General features: G+C 40.8%; 1 protein-coding gene across 1 annotated transcript in view; it reads left to right on the top strand.

The window, feature by feature from the left end:
- The window catches only part of lrp1ab (low density lipoprotein receptor-related protein 1Ab), a 122,755-nt gene that overhangs the window by 63,955 nt on the left and 31,655 nt on the right, over nucleotides 1-27,145 (top strand). The window contains exons 7-41 of the mRNA XM_041798471.1: nucleotides 3,479-3,641; nucleotides 4,070-4,292; nucleotides 5,116-5,305; nucleotides 6,060-6,203; nucleotides 6,321-6,557; nucleotides 6,727-6,907; nucleotides 7,278-7,500; nucleotides 7,612-7,801; nucleotides 7,908-8,030; nucleotides 8,338-8,478; nucleotides 8,834-8,959; nucleotides 9,441-9,557; nucleotides 11,278-11,358; nucleotides 11,456-11,623; nucleotides 12,710-12,892; nucleotides 13,376-13,573; nucleotides 13,695-13,940; nucleotides 14,287-14,484; nucleotides 15,628-15,832; nucleotides 15,970-16,134; nucleotides 16,370-16,614; nucleotides 18,973-19,104; nucleotides 19,817-20,044; nucleotides 20,185-20,359; nucleotides 20,739-20,833; nucleotides 20,976-21,125; nucleotides 21,276-21,416; nucleotides 21,577-21,705; nucleotides 23,623-23,754; nucleotides 23,876-24,010; nucleotides 24,107-24,236; nucleotides 24,353-24,479; nucleotides 25,072-25,223; nucleotides 25,358-25,482; nucleotides 25,688-26,059. Coding sequence (XP_041654405.1) covers nucleotides 3,479-3,641; nucleotides 4,070-4,292; nucleotides 5,116-5,305; nucleotides 6,060-6,203; nucleotides 6,321-6,557; nucleotides 6,727-6,907; nucleotides 7,278-7,500; nucleotides 7,612-7,801; nucleotides 7,908-8,030; nucleotides 8,338-8,478; nucleotides 8,834-8,959; nucleotides 9,441-9,557; nucleotides 11,278-11,358; nucleotides 11,456-11,623; nucleotides 12,710-12,892; nucleotides 13,376-13,573; nucleotides 13,695-13,940; nucleotides 14,287-14,484; nucleotides 15,628-15,832; nucleotides 15,970-16,134; nucleotides 16,370-16,614; nucleotides 18,973-19,104; nucleotides 19,817-20,044; nucleotides 20,185-20,359; nucleotides 20,739-20,833; nucleotides 20,976-21,125; nucleotides 21,276-21,416; nucleotides 21,577-21,705; nucleotides 23,623-23,754; nucleotides 23,876-24,010; nucleotides 24,107-24,236; nucleotides 24,353-24,479; nucleotides 25,072-25,223; nucleotides 25,358-25,482; nucleotides 25,688-26,059 — 5,970 coding nt within the window. The remainder of the gene's footprint in view (nucleotides 1-3,478; nucleotides 3,642-4,069; nucleotides 4,293-5,115; nucleotides 5,306-6,059; nucleotides 6,204-6,320; nucleotides 6,558-6,726; nucleotides 6,908-7,277; nucleotides 7,501-7,611; nucleotides 7,802-7,907; nucleotides 8,031-8,337; nucleotides 8,479-8,833; nucleotides 8,960-9,440; nucleotides 9,558-11,277; nucleotides 11,359-11,455; nucleotides 11,624-12,709; nucleotides 12,893-13,375; nucleotides 13,574-13,694; nucleotides 13,941-14,286; nucleotides 14,485-15,627; nucleotides 15,833-15,969; nucleotides 16,135-16,369; nucleotides 16,615-18,972; nucleotides 19,105-19,816; nucleotides 20,045-20,184; nucleotides 20,360-20,738; nucleotides 20,834-20,975; nucleotides 21,126-21,275; nucleotides 21,417-21,576; nucleotides 21,706-23,622; nucleotides 23,755-23,875; nucleotides 24,011-24,106; nucleotides 24,237-24,352; nucleotides 24,480-25,071; nucleotides 25,224-25,357; nucleotides 25,483-25,687; nucleotides 26,060-27,145) is intronic.

Here is a 27,145-nt window from a genome sequence, read left to right as displayed (position 1 = left end):
ACAGATAAATCCCATTTTTCACTGTACAGGGCAGATGGCAGACAGCGTGTATGGCGTTGTGTGGGTTAGCGGTTTGCTGATGTACAAACAAAGTGGCTCATGGTGGCAGTGGGGCTATGGTATGGGCAGGCCTATGTTATGGACAGCAAACACAGGTGTGTTTTATTGATGGCATTTTGAATGCACAGAGATATCATGATGAGATCCTGAGGCCCATTGTTGTGACATTCATCCATGACCATCACCTGATGTTGCAGCATGATAATGCATGGCCCCATGTTGCAAGGATCTGTACACAATTCCTGGAAGCTGAAAACATCCCAGTTCTTGCATGGCCAGCATACTTACTGGACATGTCACCCACTGAGCAAGTTTTGGATGCTCTGGATCGGCGTATACGACAGCGTGTTCCAGGTCCTGCCAATGTCCAGCAACTTTGCACAGCCATTGAAGAGGAGTGGACCAACATTCCACAGGTCACAATCAACAACCTGAACTACTCTATTGTTGCACTGCTTAAGGCAAATGCTGGTCACACAAGATACTGACTGGTTTTCTGACCGCCCCCGCCCCCCCATACAATAAAACTGCACATTTTAGAGTGGCCTTTTATTGGGGCCAGCCTAAGGCACACCCGTGCAATAGTCATGCTGTCTAATCAGCATCTTCATATGCCACACCTGTGAGGTGGATGGATTATCTTGGCAGAGAAGTGCTTACTAACACAGATTTAGACAAATTTGTGAACAATATTTGAGAGAAACAGGCCTTTTGTGTACATAGAAAAGTCTTAGATCTTTGAGTTCAGCTAATGAAAAATGTGAGCAAAAACAAAAGTGTTGCATTTATATTTTTGTTCAGAGTAGGACAGACTTGTCTTTTGTGGGACTGGGTAATTGCCGAGTTAGCACTGTTTCCAATGCTAACTTGGCAATTCAATGTTAGCATGCTGAGGGCAGTCGGAAATAAGAGTCTCCATCTGAGGAGCATCCTCTTTTACGTTGGCTTAGTAAGCAGTGGGGTTACAAAATGTCAACGGTTTTGTAGAGGGTCTTGCAGCATGGATGAACCCTAAAACACAAGATCCTTGTTGTTCACGTCCACATGAGAAAATTATGCCTCTTATCTCTGGAGAAGATTTTGAAATGGTGACAGACTCACTGTCAAATCAAAATGTTCTTCAGGTTTTATCATGAAATGTTGACCTTTTCTGTTTTTATTAGTACAGGGATATAGTTACAGTCATGGACGAAAGTATTGACACCCCTGGAATTTTTCCAGAAAGTACATCATTTCTCCCAGAAATTGTTGCAATTACAAATGTTTTTGGTATACATGTGTTTATTGCCTTTATGTGCATTGGAACAACACAAAAAATCCAAAGAAAAAATACAAAAATGGACATAATTTTACACAAAACTCAAAAAATGGGCCGGACAAAATTATTGGCACCCTTTTAAAACTGTGGGTAAGTCATTTTATTTCAAGCATGTGATGCTCATTTAAACTCACCTGTGGCAGTAACAGGTGCTGGCAATCTAGAAATCACTCCTGAAGCCAGTTAGAATGTATAAAAGTTGACTTAACCTTTGTGTCGTGTGCCTGTGTGTGTCACACCAAGCATGGAGAAGAGAAAAAAGAGCCCAGAATTGTCTGAGGACTTAAGAAGCAAAATTGTGGAAAAATATGAACAATCTCAAGATTTCAAGACCACCTCCGGAGATCTTGAGATTCCTTCGTCCATTGTGCGAAATATAATCAAGAAGTTTAGAACCCATGGAGCTGTGGCTAATCTCCCTGGACATGGATAGAAGAGAAAAACTGACAAAAGGATGCAACGCAGGATAGTTGGAATGGTGGATAAACATCCTCAGTCAACTTCCACACAAATTCAGGCTGTCCTGCAGACTCAGGGTGCAAAAGTGTCAGCTTGGACCATACGTTGAATCTGAATGAGATGAAGTGCTATGGCAGGAGACCGAGGAGAACCCCACTGCTGACAAAGAGACATAAAAAAGCCAGACTGGAGTTTGCAAAAATGTACTTGAGTAAGCCTGAGTAAGAACATTTTGAGGACAGATGAGACTAAGGTAGAGCATTATGGAAAAGCAGGTCATTCTACTGTTTACAGAAAATGGAATGAGGCCTACAAGAAAAGAACACAGTACATACAGTCAAACATGGTGGAAGTTCAAGGATGTTTTGGGGTTATTTTGTTGCCTCTGGCACTGGGTGCCTTGACTGTGTGCAAGGAATCATGAAATCTGGAGACTATCAAAAAATTTTGGGCCGCAATGTAGGGCCTAGTGTCAGAAAGCTGGGTCTGCGTCAGAGGTCATGGATGGTCCAGCAGGACAATGACCTCAAACATACCTCAAAAAGCACCAAGAAATGGTTGGAGACAAAATGCTGGAGAGTTCTAAAGTGGCCAGCAAAGAGTCCGGATCTAAATACCATTGAACACCTATAGAGAGATCCTAAAACCGTGTTTCAAGAAGCACCCTTCAAATCTGAGAGACCTGGAGCAGTTTGCAAAAGAAGAGTGGTGCAAAAATCCAGTTGAGAGGTGTAAGAAGCTTGTCAATGGTTATAGGAAGTGGTTGGTTTCAGTTATTTTTTTCCAAGGGTGTGCAACCAGATATTAAATTGAGGGTGCCAATAATTTTGTGTGGCCCATTTTTTGAGTTTTTTGTAAAATTATGTCAATTTTATCTTTTTTCTTTGGATTTTTTGTGTTGTTCCAATGCACATAAAGAAAGTAAACATATGTATACCATAAAAATTTGTAATAGCAACAATTTCTGGGAGAAATTGTGTATTTTCTGGAAAAATTCCAGGGGTGCCAGTACTTTCATCCATGACTGTATGTTTTAAGTTTTCCCAATCAATGTAAAGAGGGTGTTTTCATTAAACATAGAAAAGGTTTCTTTGTTCCTCAAAAAATTCTTGGTCCTGTGCAAATTCCTGCCTTGGAACCCCCATACTAGCATTATGTCATTTTGATCAATGTGGTTCCTCTTTGGATTGAGTTAAAGAGAAGCCAATGAAACTTTGACAGATTTTTTTTCTTTATCTTCTACTTTAGTCTTTATTAAAGGGAGCAATGCACTAAAGTGTTTCAGAACACAGCTGAAAGTCTTCTAAAAAGAAAAATCATGTATTCCCTCAAGAGTGTAGCCTATTAAGTGCAGTTATTCACCTCTCACTCATTGTCTGTCACTTTTTATTTTTTTTCCACCCCCTGCAATGTCTCACAATGGAGTCCATGTAATGGAGAACCTGTTACACTATTTTGCGGAGGAAAATGACTAAGATTTTCAAATTTTGTGTTTAGAATGTAGACTTTCTGAAGACAGTGTTTTTGACATCATAAGGTCCTAAGTTTTGAAATGGAGTTTGTATATGACAAAGAGTTTTGCAGCTGTAATCTGATGAAATATGCTTTTTAATAGTTTCTTCTCTCCTCTGCATCCGCCAGATGTTGAGCAGATGGCAATTGACTGGCTGACCGGAAACTTCTACTTTGTGGACGACGTGGATGACCGAGTGTTTGTCTGCAACAAGAATGGACAGACATGTGTGACCCTGCTGGACCAGGAACTGTATAACCCCAAAGGCATCGCCTTGGACCCAGCCATGGGGTCTGTACTTCCCTCAACTCCCCCTGAGCCAACGCTACCCACAGTACTGTTTTAGAAACACATGAGAGGAAAAAAGCTTGTCTTGTGATCAGACGACATGCTGACCAAGCAGGGAATCAAAATTCAAAGCACTTCCTCCAGATGGAAACCTAGTACTTGTGAGCCAGTGAATGCTTGCATTTTGGCTGTTTCAGGTTCCTGATACTGATGAACTTGTATTCGATGTGGTTCCTTTTTAAGGGAATCACTTCTCTGTTTCTTGTTGTAGAAAAAGACAAACATTTAAAGTCTATTTATACAAATACACAAATCCTTTACAACTGTGTTGTATCAAGCCAAGTTGTCTATTAAATCAATGTTTTTTGCTGACTACACTGCTCCATCACCATACATTTACTGAAACTTCCTCCTTGTTTTCTTCTTTGCAGCAAAGTGTTCTTCACAGATTATGGTTCTACTCCAAGGGTGGAACGCTGTGACATGGATGGTCAGAACCGCACAAAGCTCGTGGACAGCAAGATTGTCTTCCCTCATGGTATCACGCTAGACCTCGTCAACCGGTTGGTGTTCTGGGCTGATGCCTACCTGGACTACATTGAAGTTGTTGATTATGAGGGCAAGAACCGCCACACCATCATCCAGGGCCTACTGGTGAGCTTTTAAGAATGGTTGGATGGATCTTCATCCAAAATAACAAACAAAAAACATCCAGTTATAAACCGAGATACAAAAGGCTTCTGTCTTTTTAGACTCAGCACTTCTCCATCCTGTCCTTGACGCCACTAAACATGTCTTCCTAAACTCTGTCATCACTGACATAACTCATCCTCTTTATTGGCAGTTCTGTTGCCAACTTGTCTGTTGCAAAAGATTCTCCATCACAAGGGAAAATTTACTTTATTGCCCTAATTGATATTACTTAAAGAGCGTGTAATTCTCCTGGCAAGTGACTCTCTAAACGTATTAGTCAGGCCCAAGCAAAGCTTGGCTCGGACTTAAAGCAGAGGAATGATCTTAATCAAATCAGGGATGGAGTGGTGATTGTGTTGGTGGTGTGTGTGTGTGTACGAATGGTAAGAGAGGTAACATGATCCAAACCCATAGGTCTTGCTGACAGTAGAGGAGAGCTGCACGTAAAAGATTCTTATAAAAATAAAAGCTCAAACTGTGTAGCAGCAGAGAGGAAGTGGATTCATTGTGTTGCCATGTACCAAATTTATCGCAACATTTCTCTTTATCCTACTTCATCTGAATGTCATTTACAGAATTCTTCCCATGTCTAGAACCTGCCAATACCTGCTTTATACAGATGACTAGTTTGTTATGAAAGCTTAATAATAAAGAACTTCTCAAAAAGTGCATAATTACTGTCATTCATTGTCCATAAACTGCTAAAGTGACATCATTAGCACTTTCAGTAGCAAATTCAATAAAACGTTTCTGTTTTTCTGCACTATTCTCTCATGTATTTTAGATTGAGCACCTTTATGGGCTTACTGTTTTTGAGAACTACCTGTATGCCACCAACTCAGACGAAGGCAACCTAAACCCTAAGACCAGTGTGATCAGAGTCAACCGCTTCAACAACTCCGACTTCCAGGTGGTGACACGAGTGGACAGAGGAGCAGCTCTGCATGTTTACCATCAGAGGCGCCAACCTCAAGGTACTCAACCAAACCATAAACTCAAAACAATAGGAAAGAACTTCTTGAGTATCTACTTGGGACTTGATCTAAAAAAAAAGGACTCCCATTAGGTTGTGTTTTATTTTTTAAAGAGATAAAACATGAATATGAAATAACTTCAGTCTTTAGAGTTTGTTTTCTTGAAAAGACTATTTACAAGATTTTTTTTTTTAATGTTAAAGCTAAGAATTTTTAAAATAATAAGTATAAAAAGGGCCGACTGAGAGTTGGGTGCATCATGGCTGTTAGCCAAGATGCTTAACGCCTGCCTCAGCTCCACCACATTACCTGTCACTAGATCAGTTGCTCCTGAGCTTTTTTTTTGCTCAAGACACATCTAAGATTAAATAAAGATCTCAAGGAACACCATATTCATAACCATGCTAAACAGCCTCTTTTAAACATGCTATAGTATCTTCAGTTGTTGTATTGTTGTTGAAATGATATATATGTTCACAAATTTCCATGGCACACCTTGCCTCAAATCGCACCAGTGTGCCTTGCCACACCATTTGAGGAACACTGCACTAGATTATTGGCATCATGGGCCTTCATAATGCCTCTGTAGGACCCAATCGATGATATCACTGAGCATCTATCTCTTTTTTATATATAAATATTTGCTCTAAGCATGCACAAAGAAACCTTCAGCATGAATGCTAGCTCATTGTTATCCATTGATAAAAGTTTCAAGTTTGTGACTTTGTTCTTGTTTATCCATCTTGTGGTTCAGTGCGCAGCCATGCTTGTGCCTTGGATCAGTTCGGCAAAGCTGGAGGCTGCTCTGATATCTGTCTGCTGAGCAACAGCCACAAGACCCGTACCTGTCGCTGTCGTTCTGGATTCAGCCTCGGCAGTGATGGAAAGTCCTGCAAAAGTGAGTTTTTAAAACTCCTCTCAACAAAAATGAAGCTTTTCCATTGGTTTCAGCTGTGATGGAATGGGTATCGCTTACATTAATCATAACAGTCATCTGTGTAATGTTTTCCTGCAGAACCAGACCATGAACTGTTCTTGGTATATGGTAAGGGCCATCCTGGAATCATCAGGGGCATGGACATGAATGCTAAGGTTCCTGATGAGTATATGATTCCCATTGAGAACCTAATGAACCCCAGGGCTCTGGATTTCCATGCTGCCAGTGAATTCGTCTACTTTGCAGATGCCACAAGCTACATTATCGGCCGACAGAAGATAGATGGCACAGAGAGAGACACCATACTAAAGGAAGGTAAGAATAAAAAGACAGCTTTGCACTGGATTCAGGGACCTTTATCTTCTACGTTACCAAACCCTGGCTCCTATAAAGAATTTAATTTACCAAGTATCATATTCTGTTTATTCTTAGAATAGCTTTTGCCTGCTCATAGATTCTTTTCATCCTGTTTTCCCTATCTCAGGTATACACACAGTAGAAGGGATAGCAGTGGACTGGATGGGAAGTAATCTTTACTGGACAGATGATGGACCAAAGAAAACTATCAGTGTTGCCAGGCTGGAGAAGGCCTCACAGACCCGAAAGACTCTCATTGAGGGCAAGATGAGCCACCCACGTGCGATTGTAGTTGACCCCCAGCATGGGTGAGACACTGGAGGGGTTATTTAAATGGGTGCTCTTGTCTTATAAATGCTACTTAGAAGTCGTTAATAAGGTTGCTTTGTGTGTTTGTTGCATAATTCAACCCTCCTAGTGTTACTAGGTCTGCATTTGTAGGAGGGCTTTACTTGAGCTATGTGGGCTGGTAGTGTAGATGTGCGTAACATTGGGCTGTGTGTGTGGGATTGAATTCTCTAATGATTTTTGGATAGTCACTCCTTTTTTGTGTTGTTTTAACTCTAAGATGTTGCATCAGAGAGCAGCAAAGCTACAATTTGACAGTTCAGGCTTTTTACAAATCTTTCTCATCCTGCATGGCTTTTGATTGTGCTGACACCGCTTCTTATCTCTCAGATGGATGTACTGGACTGACTGGGAGGAGAATCCCACTGAGAGCAACAGAGGGAAGATCAAGAAAGCTTGGATGGATGGTTCCCATCATCAGGTTCTCCTCACCAGCAAGACAGTGCTGTGGCCTAATGGCTTGAGTCTTGACATCCCCCAGGGTATTCTGTACTGGGTGGATGCTTACTTTGACCGCATTGAAATGGTTTACCTCAACATCACAGAGCGAAGGGTAAAGAAGTCTCATGAAGTATATTTGGATGATTTTATTTTTACAGATTATCGAAGGGCTACGAGTCCACTGTATTTAAAATGCTGAGTTCCCTTTGTTCTGTTTCAACAGGTAGTGTATGAGGGGCAGGAACTTAACCATGCTTTTGGCTTATGCCATTACAAACAATTTCTGTTTTGGAATGAGTGCCATGGTGGTGGCATTTACAAACTGGATCAGGTCACAAAGACGGTCACCCTACTCCGCAATGAGAGGCCACCAATCTTTGAGATCAGAGTGTATGATGCACACCAGCAGCAAGGTATACCTTTCTTCTTCTCATTTATTATAATTTATTATTATTAATGCATAATTTTATGACTTGAATGGCAGTGAAGTATGGTATTATGTTTTCACCTTTCCTGTAGGCACCAATCTGTGTCGAGTCCACAATGGTGGCTGCAGTAGCTTGTGTCTTGCTATTCCTGATGGCAGGTCCTGTGGCTGTGCCGATGATCAGATCCTAGATGCCGATAATGTCACCTGCAGAGGTACCTAACAGTTTTTACAGGAGGCATGTGTCACCAGAGATCCATGAGGAATGTTATGGAAAGTTCATTATTCAGCTGAAGTTAAGGTTGTCAGAGAACGTTCAACTATACTTTCCATTTGCACTCTATGATACATGTCTCCTCGCCAAATCTGCAGAAAAGTTTGAAAAAACTTCCTTTAATATTTTTGCTACTTAGGGAGTGATGAACGATGACTCGGGCACCAAAGAGCTTTGTTTTGTTTTGAGCTTGACTCTTGTCTCAATTCTCCATCTGTTTTTGCTCCTACCCCTGATCTCATCTCCAGCCAACCCCTACTATGTGCCCCCAGCCCAGTGCCAGCCTGGGGAGTTCGCCTGTAGAAATGACCGCTGCATCCAAGAGCGCTGGAAGTGTGATGGGGACAATGATTGTCTGGACAACAGCGATGAGGCCCCAGAACTCTGCCGTAAGTGGGCTACGTCATTGTCATGGTTACACAAAAACACAGAGATAAACAAAAAATTTGTTTAAGGGTCTTAGTTAATTCGGACTGACTCAGCACAGACTGTAGTTTCCAGCATTGCCTGGTTTAATATTGCGTAATGTGACTGTAATTCTATTGGCCAACTTTCTCCTCATCATTCGAGGGTCAGATCCAGGAACTCATGCTTGTCTTGGGTCTTTTACTTTTTTGTACCTCATATAACTTGACACACTTTAACAGTCAAAATATTTTTTTAGGCTTCACATCAAGTATGCATCAAACATTATTAAGCAGAATAAAAAAAAGATTTGAAATGTTTTCTATTTCCTTCATCCAGACCAACACACCTGCCCAGCGGACAGATTCAAATGCCAGAACAACCGCTGTATCCCCCTCCGCTGGCTGTGTGATGGAGATAATGACTGTGGCAACGATGAAGACGAATCTAACACCACCTGTTCTGGTGTGTAAAAAGCTGGAAATCTTTGTTGTGTAGAAAGCATTTCTGGCATCTATTCAGCTTTCTAAATTGTAAGGTACAATTTGTGATTTTCAGCTTCAAGTTTATGCTTGGGTTATAAAGAAAAAACTATAGAAACTATCAGTCATGTTGCAACAAAGCAGACTTTTACATTTTTTACTTTCATGTTAATTTAGCTAAAATCATGAAGCAGTTACCAACATCATTTTACAAAGAGACAGTGTTGATGTTTTGGTCTAAAGCCATAATGATGATAATCTAAAACACTGCAGTGTTCCTCTATTTCCAGAGTTTGTTACATTTTTAAGAGCTATCTTAGTTTCCTAAGTAAATATAACATATTGTCTTGAACTTCATCAGAATGAGTTGAGTTATTAGGCGATAACACTTAGTCATAGATATTGCAGAAGAGATGAGAACCTTTCATAGCTCTTAAGATTTTCACTCTCTGTTCTCCTGCCAGCTCGCACATGTCCACCAAACCAGTATCCTTGTGCCAGTGGGCGCTGCATCCCTATCTCCTGGACATGTGACCTTGATGATGACTGTGGAGACCGTTCAGATGAACCAGACTCTTGTGGTGAGTCTTTGCTGTACCGATACATCTTTGCTTTCCTAAAGACACATGAAAGTCTTTACCAATTCTGAAAATAGTAGAGACCCCAAACATGACTACAAATAAAGTTTTGTTCTCATAGTGTGTAGTGTGCAATAGGCCAACACACTGAACTCTAACGGAATAATTCAGGTTAAATCTTCAATCTCAAAACCTGAAATGTTACATGGTCAAATGCAACTTTAGAGGAAACAAGTTAATGTGGCTAGCTGTTTGCTACGTGGTACATCCATTGCGGTGGCAGTTTTGGTCCAACTCCTCTCTTTGTCAGATTGATTTTGGCATGTTTTAAAGGAAATGTTTTATCAGCTATGTGTTGTGAAAACAAATCAACAAGCTGCTCCTCCATTTCTGGTGTCTCTGTAACTTTATGCCTCACATTTACCATCGTCGACATGGCTGCGTTTTTGTCGTGCTTCCTTAACTTGTAGTTTTGTCCCATGATTGGCTTTCATTCCATTTCATGTAACAATCCAGAGAGTGTGCTCAGCTGCCTTAGGCTGGCCACACACTACACGATTTTAAGCCCGATTTGCCACCCCTGACAACCATGGGGGCTGTTTTCTAAGTGGAGGCTTGTTGCAAATGGTTATTTGTCTGCATAAACCTCAAGTGTTCTGATGGTCTGGCTGAGTCATCTAGTGTGTGCGCTCAGGGGATCATTAGATGAAAAAATTGTTTGAAATTGCCTTCATGTCATTGGTTGTTAAAATGGTTTAAGATTTGTGTGTGGCCAGCCTTAGGTGTTTCCCCACACAACAGGATTTTTGATCATACATATTCAACATGTCCAATAGTTCTAATTTCAAATTGGTCCAGCCCAACTGTCTCCCAAGCAGATAAAGGAGGTTAAATCACCACACAAAAATCTGTCAGAAAATCAGACCTCAGCTGACTTTGGTTGGAAGGGGGGAATTGGACTCAAATTACTATATCTTTTAGGACTTTTCTCAAACTACCTCCTGCACCCTCTACCTACACTTTCCACAGTAATATGGAGGGTCCGCCACAATAAGTGCCATCCAAAACCTTAGAATTCAGAGTGGGAGTTCATAAAAAAACCCTTTCTCAGCGAGTCTGCACTGATGCTAAATGACTGAGCCGGTGCAACAATTCTCATTGTTCATCCTTATGGGAGATGCTCCATTCATCAGTTTCACACTATTACATTATACACAAGTGATTAAGTTAAAAAAAGCATGCTTATAGTGATGTTACATCAAAAAACTTAACATTACTGTCAGGATCTAATGGTCAAATTTTGAAAATGGTTATTGTGTCTGTTTTACTGTCAAGTCTTTCATGTTTACAGCGAATAAAAATAACGAATCATATTTCAAACATTAGATTGAGATTACAAAGTTTTTTGTAGTTTTTCTTATATTGGTGAGGGATTTTTTATGAGTCTGCCAAAAATTATTTAAGCAGGTGATTTATTATGTTAGTGTCATAAAATCATGCTACATGAAGTCCTCTTTTAACATGGGTGGATGATTAGTTTGTCCCAAAGCCTCCTGCTGCATTTAATCGCCACATTAACAGAGTGAGCCTCATTTGTCAGGTTGGTAATGAGGGAGCAGTTTGAGAGGCCCAAAGTGTGTACCTTACTTTTAATAGCAGCTAATTTAATTTTAGATGAAATTTATGCTCATGATTTTTAACTTTTTTCTTTTTTTCTCCACAGCCTACCCAACATGCTTCCCTCTGACTCAGTTCACCTGCGCAAATGGCCGCTGCATCAACATCAACTGGCGGTGTGACAATGGTACTTATCCTTTGTGGCTGACTTCACAGTCCATGAAACTGTATTTAAAAACAACCCAGTGACATACAATAATAACTGTTTACACACACTTGTGCAGACAATGACTGTGGAGACAACAGCGACGAAGCCGGCTGCAGTCATTCCTGCTCCAGTGTCCAGTTTAAATGCAACAGTGGCCGCTGCATCCCGGAATACTGGACTTGTGATGGCGACAACGACTGTGGAGACTACAGTGACGAGACTCATGCGAACTGTACAAACCAGGGTAAGCAAGAGTACACAGCAGTCTACCAAACGGAAACAATACTGTTCTTTATGCCCGGTTTGCACTTCTGCTCTTGTAACATCGGATATCATGTTTCATGCGATTTATGTGTTGCTGTTTTTAGTTGAAAACAGAATGTCACAATGTGGATGGGGTTGTCCTCCTCTTGTTCAGTTTCCTCTACTCTGCATGCCCCTGCCTGCCCTCTCTGGCTTCCACTTATCATTTACAGCAAATCCTCTCTGCAGTACTGCTCAGGATGTGATTATATTTTGTGGTTAGATAACAATTAAACTCTTTTCATGGTCTTGTGAAAAGGGCACAGATGTTTTGACTGCAGCTATGATATGAGCTTTTACATTTAGACAGGAAAAATAGATGTAGACAGCTCTTTGTAGGAATGATGGAGTCCCTGTCTTGGCACAGTGTTGCACAGAAGCTCTTGGATTCTCTGTACATTCAGATGTTGTATGGATAGTTTGATCCATGCAGAAACACAGCCAACTGCTGTTAAGTCCCAGCATGCAAACATCAGAGCTCAGCATGACCTGTTGGTCTAATGAGCAATCTGTGCTGTGTGCATGTGTGCGTTGGTGATCTCTCTCTGCCTTCTGTCTGGAAGTCATTAGCTGAAATAAAAAGCAATACTATCGTTTCCCCCTCCTGTGTATTATAGTTGTGTGCTGAAAGGTCCTTAGCCCATTTCCTGCTTAGGCCATGCCAGAACCTGACCTTTTACCATGAGGGGATGTCACAGTACCCTTACCTCACTGAAGCCTTTGAGCTGTTTGGGTCATTGATGTTTGACTCTGCTCTCCGTCAGCCTGTTAACCCATTTATCCCAGCATACCTCCTCAGTGATAAATGGTTTAAATAGCCTGTTTTTCTAGTGTCAGTTTTTATATCATATTTGTGTGGTCTGTATGAGTCTTGTTTTCTTGTTTGGAGAGAAGTCAAATTATTTTTCACTCACTGACATCTACTTCTGTTTTATCTGTCCTTTGTCATTGCCTTAACAGCACACTCCATCTTTTTTTTTTTTTTGCCAGCTAACTATCCCACTTTGTCTAACTGCTTTCTCTCCAGCTACCCGTCCTCCAGGTGGTTGCCATGTTGATGAATTCCAGTGCAGGATGGACGGCCTGTGCATCCCCATGCGCTGGCGCTGTGACGGGGACACAGACTGCATGGATCTGAGTGATGAGAGCAACTGTGAGGGTGTGACCCACATGTGTGACCCAGCGGTCAAGTTTAGCTGCAGGGATTCTGGTGAGGATGCTCTCAGGCAGCTTTAGCAGCGAAGGTTAAGTGTGATGAACCTTTTTGATACTATCAGTCAAACACATGGTATTCTCTAAAAGATGAGAAGTATTTAATGAATGAAGGCTACACAAGAATGTTGTGGTGATACATTGTATCATTCTGTATCTGCTTTTTGAAACTAAATTAATTTATGTCACATTAAATACAAAAGGAAGATCTCACTGATTCTTTTCAGTGGGCTGTTGAGAAAATCTGCAAATGGCAAACAGTAAAAAATGTATGCCAATCCACCATATGTGACATATTCATGTAATCCCAAGCAAATCCATTGGTTAAAGTTTCATTAAATAAACAGACTTTTGCTCTAATCTTTCTAAACTGTGTTATGACAAATTGCTAAAGCTTGTATAAAACCAATCTGTTGATGTCTAACAAAATTAACAATCTGTAAGTTACACACATACAAAAAATTTTTTTTTATCTCAACAGCTCGCTGCATCAGCAAGGCTTGGGTGTGTGATGGTGACAGCGACTGTGAAGATAACTCTGATGAAGACAACTGTGAGGCGTTGGTGTGCAAGTTGTCTCACCACATGTGCGCCACAAACGACTCCATCTGCCTTCCTGCTGAGAAGCTTTGTGACGGCACTGATGATTGTCCTGATGGCTCTGATGAGAAACTTTGTGGTAAAATATTCTTATTTTACTTGTCCTCTGTCTTCTGTGTTTCCAAATGCCACCATCAGAATGGACATATCTCCACTCTTGAGTATATTCCAACTGATTTAATTCTGTTTCCTGCCCTCAGACTTGTGTGCATTGGACAATGGTGGCTGTAGCCATAACTGCAGCATCATCCCAGGGGAGGGCTTCATGTGTTCTTGTCCACTTGGCATGGAGCTAGGAGCCGACAACAAGACCTGCCAGATCCAGAGCTTCTGTGCCAAACACCTCAAGTGTAGCCAGAAGTGCGAGCAGGAGAAATCCAGTGTCAAGTGCTCCTGCTACGAGGGCTGGGAACTGGAGTCTGACATGGAAAGCTGCAAAAGCTCTGGTAAGGGAAAATGGGATTTTTTTTTGGCAGAAATGAATTATACATATACAAAATATAGGTAGTATATTATTTACACATTTACTCATACACATTCTGATGAAGCACCGTCACTATGGTAATACAGTAGATACAGTAGATGAGTACCATTATGTTTAAGATACCTTTTGAAGAAATCAATCTCTTAAGATATTCAGGTGTTTTATTTAAAAGAGGCAGGCTCATGGTAGAAATCAGAGACGGCTACAACAGAATTTGATCCAAACCCAACAAGGGTCTTGTGAATCAAAATGAGATTTACCAAGTTAAAAAAATTAACTCTTTTATGGGTTAAACTTTTCATCTGTAGATCCCTTCAAGCCTTTCATCATCTTTTCCAACCGTCATGAAATCAGAAGGATCGACCTTCACAAGGGGGAGTTTAGTGTGCTTGTACCAGGTCTGAGGAACACCATTGCTTTGGACTTCCATTTCAACCAGAGCGCCCTGTATTGGACTGATGTTGTGGAGGACAAGATCTACCGTGGAAAACTGTCTGAAAATGGAGGTGAGGAAGCAAGTTTGCTTCTGTTTTAATCATTTTTGTGAACACAGAAACTCAGATAGGATGGTTGAAAGATAAATAGGAAAGTAGATAGTTGTTTTTGAGATAGGAAAAAAGCATACACTATTTGTGCCTTTTATGGAGCACTTCTCAGAAATTATCTTCCCCTGGGTGAATAGACGTTATTTCCCAGAGCCAAATGTTTTTAAAGAGCGTCTGTGGTCAGTGGAGGCAGTCTGTGACCCTGAATAAATCTCCCGGGTCATGGTCAGCCGTTCCTGCTTCAAAACCCCAGGTCTCCTTGCCAATCAAGGTTGTGTTCCTAGTGCAGCACTCAGGGGGCACACGGAAGGCTTTGTCTCTTCATATTTGTCTCAGTACTTGCTGTGCGTGACTGCAGCCAGAACACTGATGTAGAATAGGAAGCAAAACACACTCCTGTTCCAGCTCTCAGCCCTCCAACTTCACCATTTAAATAGGACTCCTTAGCTAAAAGCTTGTGACTGCTTCATAGTTCAGCTCCTGCTGCTTTTTATTTAAGCATTTCTGAAGTTGAAGGCGTACTTTAACAACAGAAACTCACAGACAGAAAAGCAGCCTTATCTCCTCAGTTGGTGAAGAAACTGAGAGAGTCAACCCTTATAATTACAACTGGGAGGCTTTATGAAGAACTTCTCTGATTATCCTTAGCCAGAGATGATCACACTTTTTGGTTTTCACTTCTCTGCATGAGAGCCAGATGTTCCTTTGAAATAAAAAATAGCATGGCAGCTCTTGTGTCAGATGCTTGTTGTTTTTAGACCTGAGTAAGGCTGGGAAGATATAGCTGGTTGAAACCATGCTGAGCGATGCAGCAGCAGTGCATGCTGTTCACCGAGCGATTCCATAAGCGAAGAATTCAAAACAAATCCTTGTTTATCAGGGTTGTTTTCTTTGTGGAATGAGCCATAAGCACAGGCCTTTCTGTTCTTGGTGCATCAAGCCATTACACTGAATGTGTTGAATAAAGACCAATCATTTTCTACTTAATTTCAGCTCTGACATCAAACTCCAGTTGTCCAATAGTGTTGAGCTTACTTTCAGGTTGTTTATCCAGGAGAAATTAGTAAACACAATTAGTGTGAAATCTCTGTGTGTGTCTTTCAGCCCTGACTAGTTTTGAAGTGGTGATCCAGTACGGGCTGGCTACTCCAGAGGGTCTGGCTGTGGACTGGATAGCGGGAAACATTTACTGGGTTGAGAGCAATCTTGACCAGATAGAGGTGGCAAAACTAGATGGGACCATGAGAACCACCCTGCTTGCTGGGGAGGTGGAGCATCCAAGGGCCATTGCATTGGACCCCCGAGATGGGTAAGAAGCATAGATTAACAGTTATTTGAAACTGTTGATGGTTACAGAATATTTTACTCACAATATACTATATAGTATATCCCCCTTTGAAACTCTTCTCATGCCCTTCCACGCATTGATTTCTCTTTTGTTGTCAGTATTCTATTTTGGACGGACTGGGATGCGAGTCTGCCCAGAATTGAGGCAGCATCTATGAGTGGTGAAGGCAGACGCACTATCCATAGGGAAACGGGCAGTGGTGGCTGGCCCAACGGCCTCACTGTGGACTACATGGAGAGACGTATTGTCTGGATTGATGCCAGGTAACAATTGTCACTATTATCTGAATCCACGGAAGGCTCTCGTTTCACTGAATTCACTTACTCGTAATTACATCACAACAACATGATTGCCATTTTGTTTTCAGTTTTGTTTTAAATAAACGTGCAGATGTGCATTCTATTGCTTAGATACATCATGGACAGCATGGGTTTAATCAAGCTAATGGTAGTTTTACCATTTTATAAAGCATTCATCCCCTCTTTAATGCTTCTCCAGATCCGATGCCATCTACTCTGCCATGTACGACGGTTCAGGGCTGATTGAAGTGCTGAGGGGTCACGAGTACTTGTCCCACCCTTTCGCTGTCACCATGTATGGAGGCGAAGTCTACTGGACTGACTGGAGGACCAATACTCTTGCCAAAGCCAACAAGTGGACAGGACACAATGTGACTGTAGTCCAGCGCACTAACACACAACCCTTTGACCTACAGGTCTATCACCCATCAAGACAACCCCAGGGTAGGTTGCACATAAGACTACTAACATCCCAATAAAGAAGAGTCCCTTTTTCTCAGATTGACTGCATCTGACTGATTTGGGTTAAGGTCAAACAAGAATGGTGACAATCTCACAGTTGATTGCTAAACATCTTGATTCACAACTCCTTTTTCTCTGAGACAGCTGACCTTTACATTTTAGAGACATGTTGCTTCAAATCAGCAGCTTTTTGGACACCTTCTGCTGCCTTGTTGATCTCACTATTAAGACATTTCCACAGGCTGGGTAGAAAATAAAACCCTTTCCCCAAAGACTTAAATGCCATGTGTTGATCTCTCAGGCGAACTCTGATTGACTGGAGGGTGAAAGATTGTCAAAACGGTGAAACCGCGGCACCCTGCCTCATCGAACCATCACCCTGAAGATTATAAACTGGTAGCTAAAAATCCCCAACAATGTGTGGGCAGAGAGACAGGGTCCTGTAATTGGAGGCAGGAAAAGAGAGAGATCACATTATTGTTGACTGACAGCTTGAAACAGTGCCTATGACACTGATCAGGCAAGAAGCTGTGTTGACTAGTCTACTGGAAATCTTTATTTTACACTGTCTCTTTCTTCAGGGGGTCCATTGATTGAGAGGTCATTACACTCAAAATTACTCCCGACTGGGACCGTCTGGAAACAGCATCTCACATTTAACTGTTGGTGTAGTCCAAATCCCTTTTTGTGAATTTTCTGGAGATGATGCACTCTGGTCTGTAGAAAATGTTTTGACTCTTGGAAGAAAAACCTCATTTCAAAATAGGACTAGGCAATTAATCAAAATTTAGATTTAATCACAATATGGCCCACTACAATTTTCCATTTCTACCAGCCTTTCTCAACCAGGATGCTGTGGCGTCCCAGGATGCCTTAGGCATTGTCAAGGGAGCTCCAAAATGCTTTAAATTCAACCCAGAATTACAATGAAAATGCAGATTATTAGCTGTTCCAGCATGGATTATCTAATTTGTCTGACATGCTCTTTTCCTGTTATCAAGTCAGCAGATGAATAGGCTTACAACAGTACACACTGTGCAAGAATCACACAGTTTATTTTTCCCTAGTTTGGCAGGTGTGCCAAAATATGTCAAAGGGTTTTTAAGGCCTACATGGCCATTTCATAAAAATATGAGCATTTCCATTGTTTTAAGATATTTAACTTTTGAGATTTATCTTAATTGTATTACTAAACTAGAAAAGCACTCAGAGAGCACAGACCTCCGCCATTAGCCCTATCTCCCAATAGTAAAGAATCCTTTAAAAAAATTCCTGGATCCAGAAGGTGATCCGGATCACTCCCAAAATGTGATCAGTTCTTCCTTATGCCATTTCTGACATTTCCTGAAAATTTCATCAAAATCCGTCCATAACTTTTTGAGTTATGTTGCTAACATCGTTTCAATAAGGCAGGGTAAACTGTAAACTGAATTGCCCTTTGGGGATTAATAAAGTCGTCTGAATCTGAATCTGAATCTGAAACAAACAAACTAACAAACTGACAAACCCTGCCGATCACATAACCACCTTGGCAGAGGTAACAAGTCCCTCAGCAGGCAAAGGGACGTCGAAAGTTTTTTCTTATCGGCACATTTTGACTGGAGTGATTTGAGATTTTTCCCATTTTTAAGGGGTGCCTCAGCAGAAAAAAGGTTGAGAAATGCTTCTCAATACATCATGTGAATGTTAACATGCTATTTTTTCTAGAATAGTTTGCAAAAAAAAACCCTACTTTAATTATTATTTGTGTATGTTTTTCTTATTAGAAATGGGAATGACTTAAAAATTATAATTCCCTCAAATAAAACAGTTCATATCTCATTTTCAGTACAGGTCAAAATAATAACAATCAGATTATTTTTTTCCCAAAAATGTTCAGCCCTACCTCAGTGAGTTCTGCTTAGATGTCCTGTGCTGAAAATGAAGCCAGAGTGTAAAAATCCTAAATTCCTTCAGATTGGCCTTAAAAACTATTGAGCCCCTATTGGCCTCCATAAGAAAATGGCATTTTTTGCAGCAGAAATATATATGTTTACAGACTGGTTGAATGAAAGTGTCTGGTCTCTATAGATCATTTCTTAATTGGCTAATTTTTTTCATAGGCTAAAAGGCTAAGGGTAAAAGCTGCCTATCATGTGGCTAATTTGACTGACAATAAAATTCATTCATGTTGTTTAAAATATGCTAGTTGGATGGGTTTGTTTCTGCAACTAAGGTATTCATCCAGCCTGTCATAGCTCCACCTCTGTGCAAGCCCAGTTTAGTTGGAAATTAGTTGGCATCCTTTCAAATATGGTGTCTGCCATCATAAACCTTCATGTCTTCTTTTTTCTCTATAAGCTCCCAACCCATGTGTCACCAGTGATGGTAGTAGCCCGTGCTCCCACCTCTGTCTTATAAACTTCAACCAGACCTTCTCCTGTGCCTGCCCTCACCTCATGAAGCTAGAGTCTGACAAACGCACCTGCAAAGGTAAGAGCACATAAACACTTGCTGTCTTTTTCTTAGACCAAGTGTTTACACACAATGCTGTCATCTTAAATCTGTGTCTTCAAAGAGCAAGAAACAGAATCTTCATTTGCTGGAGTATTTTCTCACGACTGTCATGAATGCTGCTGTGTGCAGAGCCCCTGAACTTGAGACATGAACATCTTTAGCTGTCATCTCTTTTGGCAGAGATTTGATTACGTCTCTGATGTTTGTACCACAGGACCCTCTTCACATTTATTTTCATTTTGTTTCATATATAGGACTAAAAAGAGTTGTGCTGTGGTCTTTATTAGGTTGAATGTGATTGAACAAGTTCACAACATTGCTGTTCTGAGGTTGAGCTGTGGGAATTTATATGTATGTGTGTCTGGATGTAAATGTTGGGCATTCTGCAGAGCAATCCTCATCTCAGCAGTGTAGATTTAAGGATAATTGGATTAGAGGACATCTGATGAATTACCCATTAACTCAGGAATTTTCAGGGATCAGAGGAGTCTTAAGACCAACCCTGAAAAAAAGAAGCCCACATGTATTTTTTTTTTTAATCATAGTAAACTAGTAAACTCATAATTCATTTTCAAAAACATTGGATTGTCTCATGACAGGTTTGTAGATTTCAAAAAATATATAATAAAGAAAACAAGTGTTTTCTTTCTTACTGTCTGTATGATTTTTTGAATTCTTGTTCTTTCAGAGTCCCGCAAGTTCCTTCTCTATGCTCGTCAGATTGAGATCCGGGGTGTGGACATTGACAACCCATACTACAATTATATAATCTCCTTCACTGTGCCGGATATTGACAATGTGACAGTGGTAGACTATGATGCTGTGGAGCATCGCATCTACTGGTCAGATGTCCGAACACAGACGATCAAAAGAGCTTTCATTAATGGCACTGGAGTGGAGACTGTTGTGTCTGCTGGTAAGTGCAATTACAATATATCTGTATTCCCAGTATCTCTAAAATCTTTACTATTTATTTATTTATTTTTTTTTTTTTTTTTAGTAAAAACCTTCTTTATGTGTCTCATAATGATTTTAAATCCTTTGTTGTGGCTCTAGACCTTCCCAATGCTCATGGCCTAGCAGTTGACTGGGTGTCGAGAAACCTTTTCTGGACCAGCTACGATGCCAATAAAAAGCAGATCAATGTGGCCAGACTGGATGGATCCTTCAAGAATGCTGTAATCCAGGGATTAGACAAGCCTCACTGTCTGGTGGCACATCCTCTGTTGGGGTGAGTTTTACCTACTTATTTGAACTTGCTTAGTTTGAGATACAGATTCAGTTTTCTGGTGATGAAACGTCTACTTCACTTCATAACACCCAGTGTCTCTCCTAGTCCTGATGTTGACTGATTTCAGAGGTCACAGTTGTTACTTGTTTATTTTTTTATTTCCATATGGGGTAAGCCATTTTGAAAGCTGTACATTTGGACTGCCTTATTGCTTTTTACCAGAATATCTAGGCTTTTTCAACCTGTCATCTACCAGTTTCTACTAAGTGCACTATTTTTTGCTTCATAATTGCTTCGGTGTATTGTACTATATTTTAGTTTGGAAAAGTATGTCTTATTCCATTTCAGCCCCTCTTATAAAACTAAAATCTCTTCTCAGGAAGCTTTACTGGACTGATGGTGACAACATAAGCGTGGCTAATATGGATGGCAGCAACCACACCACGCTTTTCACCGATCAGAAGGGGCCAGTAGGTGAGCAAATGATCTCCCACACTCCCCGAAATTACCAGTGTAATGCTAAATCTCGGCTTTACTTTACATGTCTATCACACATAGTTGTATGGTAGATATATATACATGTATGGATAATGCCATCATCATTCTTTCCACCTAGGCCTTTCCATTGACTATGAAAATGAGCAGCTGTACTGGATCAGCTCAGGTAATGGCACCATTAAACGCTGTCAACTGGATGGAACCAAACTGGAGATCCTGGAAGGCGCTAAAGGCAAACTTACCAAGGCTACAGCCCTGGCCATTATGGGTATGATGAAAACATGTATTACAATTAGTCTAAAGAATTCCCTGTCAATTTTCCTGTCTTGAAATTAAATTGCTGTTTATATTCTAAGTGTCTGTGTCTAAAATCGGTGATTTATACAAATGGCATTACATAAAAATTCCCTTTTTGTAGGAGATAAGCTATGGTGGGCAGACCAAGGAACTGACCAGATAGGAGCATGTGACAAGAAAGATGGAGGAAACTGGAAGATTTTGCGGAACAACACCTCCCCTATGATGCACATGAGGATCTATGATGAGGATGTGCAGAAAGGTAAGAAATGCCACTCAAAATATTTTGCTATTTACTGCTTTATGGAAGAAAATAGATTCCTTTTAATTTGACCACCTTGTTCAGATGCTATCATTATGTGTTAAACTATAAGAAAATATTACTCTCACCTTTGTGCCTCACTGATCATCTTTTTCTTTAGCTGGTATCAACCTGTGCAGTAACAACAATGGAGACTGTTCTCAGCTGTGTCTGCCCACCTCACCGACAACCAGAGCCTGCATGTGCACTGCTGGATACAGCCTCAAGACAGGACAGCAGTCTTGTGAAGGTAAGACACTGCTTCTTAGATACATCTATGGAGGTTTTGCAAAGTTTGGTGCATTTTAACAGTGAGAATACAATTTTTCACTGGCAATGTGGCAGTGTGCCCAAGTCTGACTGAAGGAGGTAGTGTCAAACACGATTCATGTGTAGTCAGGCATACTACAGGGAAGATGTGAACGCAGCTGGGCCTGAGTACAGAGTACTCATCTGAGAGTAGAGCTGTAAAAGCAGTTCTAAACATCTCCTGTCTATTTGTCATATTGGCAGAGTGCAGACCCTTATTTCATCCTCTGAGCTGCACAGTAGTTATGGAAGTAGGAAGACTGTTGTTAATGTCGTAAAAATAAAAAACATTGAAAGTAGCTTACAATAGGGCTGGGCGATATGGCCTAAAATTGATATCCTGATATATTTTTGCTACATCCTGATACAGGATATATATTGCGATATTTTGAAATGGCCTCTCAGCAGCTGTATTGAATTCGGCCCCAAATGACACTAGTTTGGTGATAAAGATAGACTGTTCTATTGGATTTTTAATAAAATTGTTTGCAGAAAGTAAAAATCATTATAATGTCAAATTTAGCAGTTTTAGTTTGAAAAGGACTTCATTCAGTCTTTTACTAATAAACCAAAAATACATAAATCATGAAATACTCGGTCTTTTACAGAGTATGGAAAGTCCTGAAGTGTTTTCTGGGTTATGTTTACTATTGCTGACTATAAAATGATTATTTTCTTGGTGAAGCAAACCTACACAACCAACCATGCATGCAGTAAATAGCCAAAACCCTGCAGTCTAGTCCTCCATTCAGGCTCACAGCTGTGATTATATCTGTGCTGATGAAAGCTGGACCAGTTTCTGACAAGTTCATAACATAAGAGTGTCTTTAAACTCCCCTGTGTGATCATGGTGGAAAAAGCTTGTCTGGAAGCAGGAACATTTTAACTTCTCGTTGTCGGTGTTTTGAACTGTTAGGCTGAGATGAGTCTCCGTAGTTGAGGAGAAGTAGATCACATTTTTCCGCTGCTGGGTCGTCTTCTCTCTAAAATGTAGAACTCTGGCAGGGAGTTTTCAGCAAAATGCTCGCGCCCAGGCAAATCTCGTATTTTGGGTTAAGTGTCTTTTCAACAACACTGGGCTCATGTCTTTAGCAACTTGTTGTGTTACTGCCGCTGTTGTCTCGGAGACATCTTGCGGCGTATTTTAACAACTACTGCGTGAGTTCGACCTCTTCCTTTTCAAAGTTAAACGACTGCTCAACGCTGCAGATCCAGCGTTGTTCCTTGCTGTCTCAAAAGTCAGCTAACTCCCCGCTAACTAGCCACACTGCTTTGTTTACCTTCCTCTTTCCTCGCTTCTCGCCACTGATGTGCCTGTGCAGAGGAGTTTTCTGGATGGGTGCAGGAGAGAGAGTGAGCTCTCTGCTGTGAGAGATGTGTTCAGGGACAATGGGATGAGTGAAACTCCAGCGAGAAATGCACGCTGATGGCTCAAAACTTCCACATAATTTATACTCAGATACTCGCGATATAGTCATTTTATACATCGTGGGTGGCAAAAGCTGGGATACATTGAGTATACTCGATGTATCACTCAGCCCTAGCCTGCAAGATAGATTCCATATTCAGCACATAGCTCAAACAAATGCCAATGGGCCATTTCCTATGGTTGCTTCTTTTGTCTTTTTCTTGGTGGATTTGCAACACATACTTTCATATTGCCACCTGTTGTATCTGGCTGTGTACATACACAAATATGCTCAGACACAGAACAATGTTATAAATGTAAAAGCGGGGAGGGGGGTGCATTCATGCTGAAGCACGGTAAGAAACAATCAGGCCTAATGTGAGAACACCATTAAAGTTACAGAAAAGAGCATCTGTATCTGAAAGAAATGATTGTTTTTTCTCTGACCAGGTATGGGCTCTTTCCTGTTGTACTCTGTTCATGAGGGAATCAGAGGAATTCCACTTGATCCAGCTGACAAATCTGACGCCTTGGTTCCTGTGTCTGGCACTTCGCTGGCTGTTGGCATTGACTTCCATGCTGGTGAGTGACAGTGAGGAGACATCAGTGACTGGACGGCTCTGCTTGAGTGACATTTTAAATCTGTCATTCTCACAGAGACGAAGTACTTATAAGATGACACAAAAGGCTTCTTTGTTTTCAGAAAATGACACCATCTACTGGGTGGACATGGGCCTGAGCACCATCAGCAGGGCCAAGAGAGACCAGACATGGAGGGAAGATGTGGTCACCAATGGGATTGGCAGGGTGGAGGGCATAACTGTTGACTGGATAGCAGGTCTGAATCCTCTTTTTATATATTGGCACAAACTCCATCACAGCACAAGCTCTGATAAGGGACCAAATGGCTAATTTGCTTTCTGTTCTTCAATAGGAAACATTTACTGGACTGACCAGGGCTTTGATGTGATTGAAGTTGCCAGGCTAAATGGATCCTTTCGCTATGTAGTCATTTCCCAGGGCCTGGACAAGCCCAGAGCCATCACTGTCCACCCTGTCAAAGGGTAGGACTTCTCACCAACAATTTGATCTGTCTTCTGAGGAGATGTTTAATACAGCTTCCTGCATTGCAGTTCTAAGCTTATTTTAAATTATCATTTCATGTGTTCCCCTCATGCAGGTATCTGTTCTGGACTGAGTGGGGACAGTACCCACGTATTGAGCGGTCTCGCCTGGATGGCACGCAGAGGTTGGTCCTGGTCAATGTGAGCATCAGTTGGCCAAATGGAATCTCCATCGACTACGACGTAAGAGCTGCAGCTGACATCAGCATTTAAACTCTTTGTGAACTACTAATCCATTATTTGTCAGAGTTACCATGTCTAGATAGAACTGTACTGTGACTTTTTAAAGACTAGGCCATTGTTCAGCTTCTCTGTCGTGCAAAGGAAGTATTTACCTTTTTAGCAGATTAAATTGCAGAGGTGGTTCATTATAGACCCATTATATTCATTTATTTAGTGTAAATAGATTGTATAATTACATCCACTTAATGGCACTGCACTTAAAGTAAAAATGTGTTTGGGTTGTTTCGTGTGAATTTTAAAGCGCTATTTACTGCTCATCAGCTGTTTCTTCTTTGTATATTTTTCTGATTAAATCAAGTTTTTATAGATGTTTGCCTGATCAGAATAACTTGTTATAAATAGGTCATCACCTGTGAATTAAAGTTTAAGTCATCAGTGTCAACAACCTTAAAGGGGCATTAGACTAATCGCATATATAATAACAGAGCAATAGCAAGAGTGTCTCCTTCAGATACTTCTGGCTCAGTTTTCACATGAGATTGTAATCTTTCCCTGATACAATTTTTTGTGGCTTTTTTTTTTTTTCCAACAGGAGGGTCTGCTATATTGGTGTGATGCCCGTACAGACAAAATTGAGCGCATCAACCTGGAGACGGGAGAGAACAGGGAGCTTGTACTGGCGAACAACAACATGGACATGTTTGCTGTGTCTGTTTTTGAGGAATACATCTACTGGAGCGACAGGTTGCTTAACTGGTTAATCAAGTCATTTACTGAGCCATATTTTGCATGCCATTATTATCTGTCTCGATGCATGACAGCTTTGTGGAAGATTTTATATTGTACTGTGCTGTTAATTGACTTATAATATTGTGTAGAACTCATGCCAATGGCTCCATTAAGAGAGGCAGCAAAGATAATGCTACAGATGCCGTGCAGCTCAGGACTGGCATTGGTGTGCAGCTGAAAGACATCAAGGTTTTCAACAGAGCCAGGCAGCAAGGTGAGAATACACAAACATGCTTCTAATTCTGACCAAAAATTTTTAAACACATAATTAGGCTTCTCAAGTAGAACATCACAGGTATACCCCCCCCCCCTTCAAGTCCACATACATGCACACTCAATATTAAAAAACCTCATACTTCATTATCAGTGACATTCTGACAATAACGTAAAACCTGGCACATCTGTTACTCTCCTCCCAGGAACCAACGTCTGCCAAGACAATGGCGGCTGTGAACAGCTGTGTCTGTACCGTGGCAACAACCAGCGCACCTGTGCCTGCGCTCATGGCATGCTTGCAGAGGACAACCGCAGTTGTCGTGACTATGATGGATACCTGCTGTACTCAGAGCGTACTATCCTGAAGAGCATCCACCTGTCAGATGAGACAAATCTCAACGCCCCAATCAAGCCTTTCGAGGATCCTGAACACATGAGGAATGTCATCGCCCTCAGCTTTGACTATCACGGCGGGGGAGGGAAGGGAGCCAACCGCATTTTCTTCAGCGACATCCACTTTGGCAACATCCAACAGATCAATGACGACGGCACAGACCGCAAGATTGTGGTTGACAGTAAGTGTGGAGTCATCAATCACATGTCATTTCTTTTCAGCACCAAAGAATTTTCACAAAACTCTCTTAAGCTCCACTCTGTGTGTCCACATGACTTTCAGCTGTGTTTACTTATGATGGCGAGTATTTTTTTCTGTCCATTAATAACTGCATGTTGTCCCTCATCTTCTTGACACTGTAAACAACAATCATCACACATTTTGACAAGCACCAAGGGGTGGATCTACTAAAATGTACACACAGCTGCAGCTTCTCAGCTAGGGGAGATTGACATCACTTTGGGCTGCCACTCGAAAAAGACACATTGGCACCCACAAACACCCACTTACACTGTGCTTTTTGTTTGCTGTGACACTGGGATGTCAGTTTAGATCACACTTTAAATTATTTACAAGTAGGTTGTTAAACTCAGAATAAAGTATCCGCTTTAAAGCCCTGGACAACGGATGCTCTTAGCAAGTTATAAACAAAACATTGATAATTTCATGTGAATGAGAGCAAAACAAGTGGATTTAGTTACTATAACAGTAATGTTGAATTTAGATCATAGATTAAAATAATTTTTAAAACAACAGGCTGTTTTTACATCCAACAACTACAGTATTTATTCTTCTTAAAGGAGAGTTTAATACAGCTGAGGTGAAATGGTTCATCATTACAAGAACAGATTTGGCAAAAGACTTAAGAATAAAACATGAAGTTGAAGGAAATTTCACAACCAGTGATATTTTAACACAGCTCAACTACATTCTGCAGGGCAGAAAAATAAATTCAGGCTTATTGTATTTTAAACTAGCACAAGTTAGTTTCACTACAAAGATGTATGCCTGATTTATCACGGAGCAATTAATATGAAGTACAATTAACAACACTTAGAAAATTGCACCTTATTTTGTGCAGTTTTCTGTATAGTATACATAAATGCAAAAAATTAGATGTATACAGATAATGCAAGATATTCTAATATTACATTTCTCTGAGTCAGAATACAAAACTTTAGTTGAAGTAAACATTAGGTATGAGGTAGCAGTGTTTTATTCTTTTCTTTTTGCAACTAATGAGTCACTTTTGGCCTCCTTCTGAGGT

This window comes from Cheilinus undulatus, linkage group 11 (genome assembly GCF_018320785.1).
Source record: "Cheilinus undulatus linkage group 11, ASM1832078v1, whole genome shotgun sequence".
In the NCBI taxonomy this organism is placed as follows: Eukaryota; Metazoa; Chordata; class Actinopteri; order Labriformes; family Labridae; genus Cheilinus; species Cheilinus undulatus.
The sequence above is the reverse complement of the archived record's forward strand: the minus strand, read 5'-3'. Positions and strand labels throughout refer to the sequence as shown.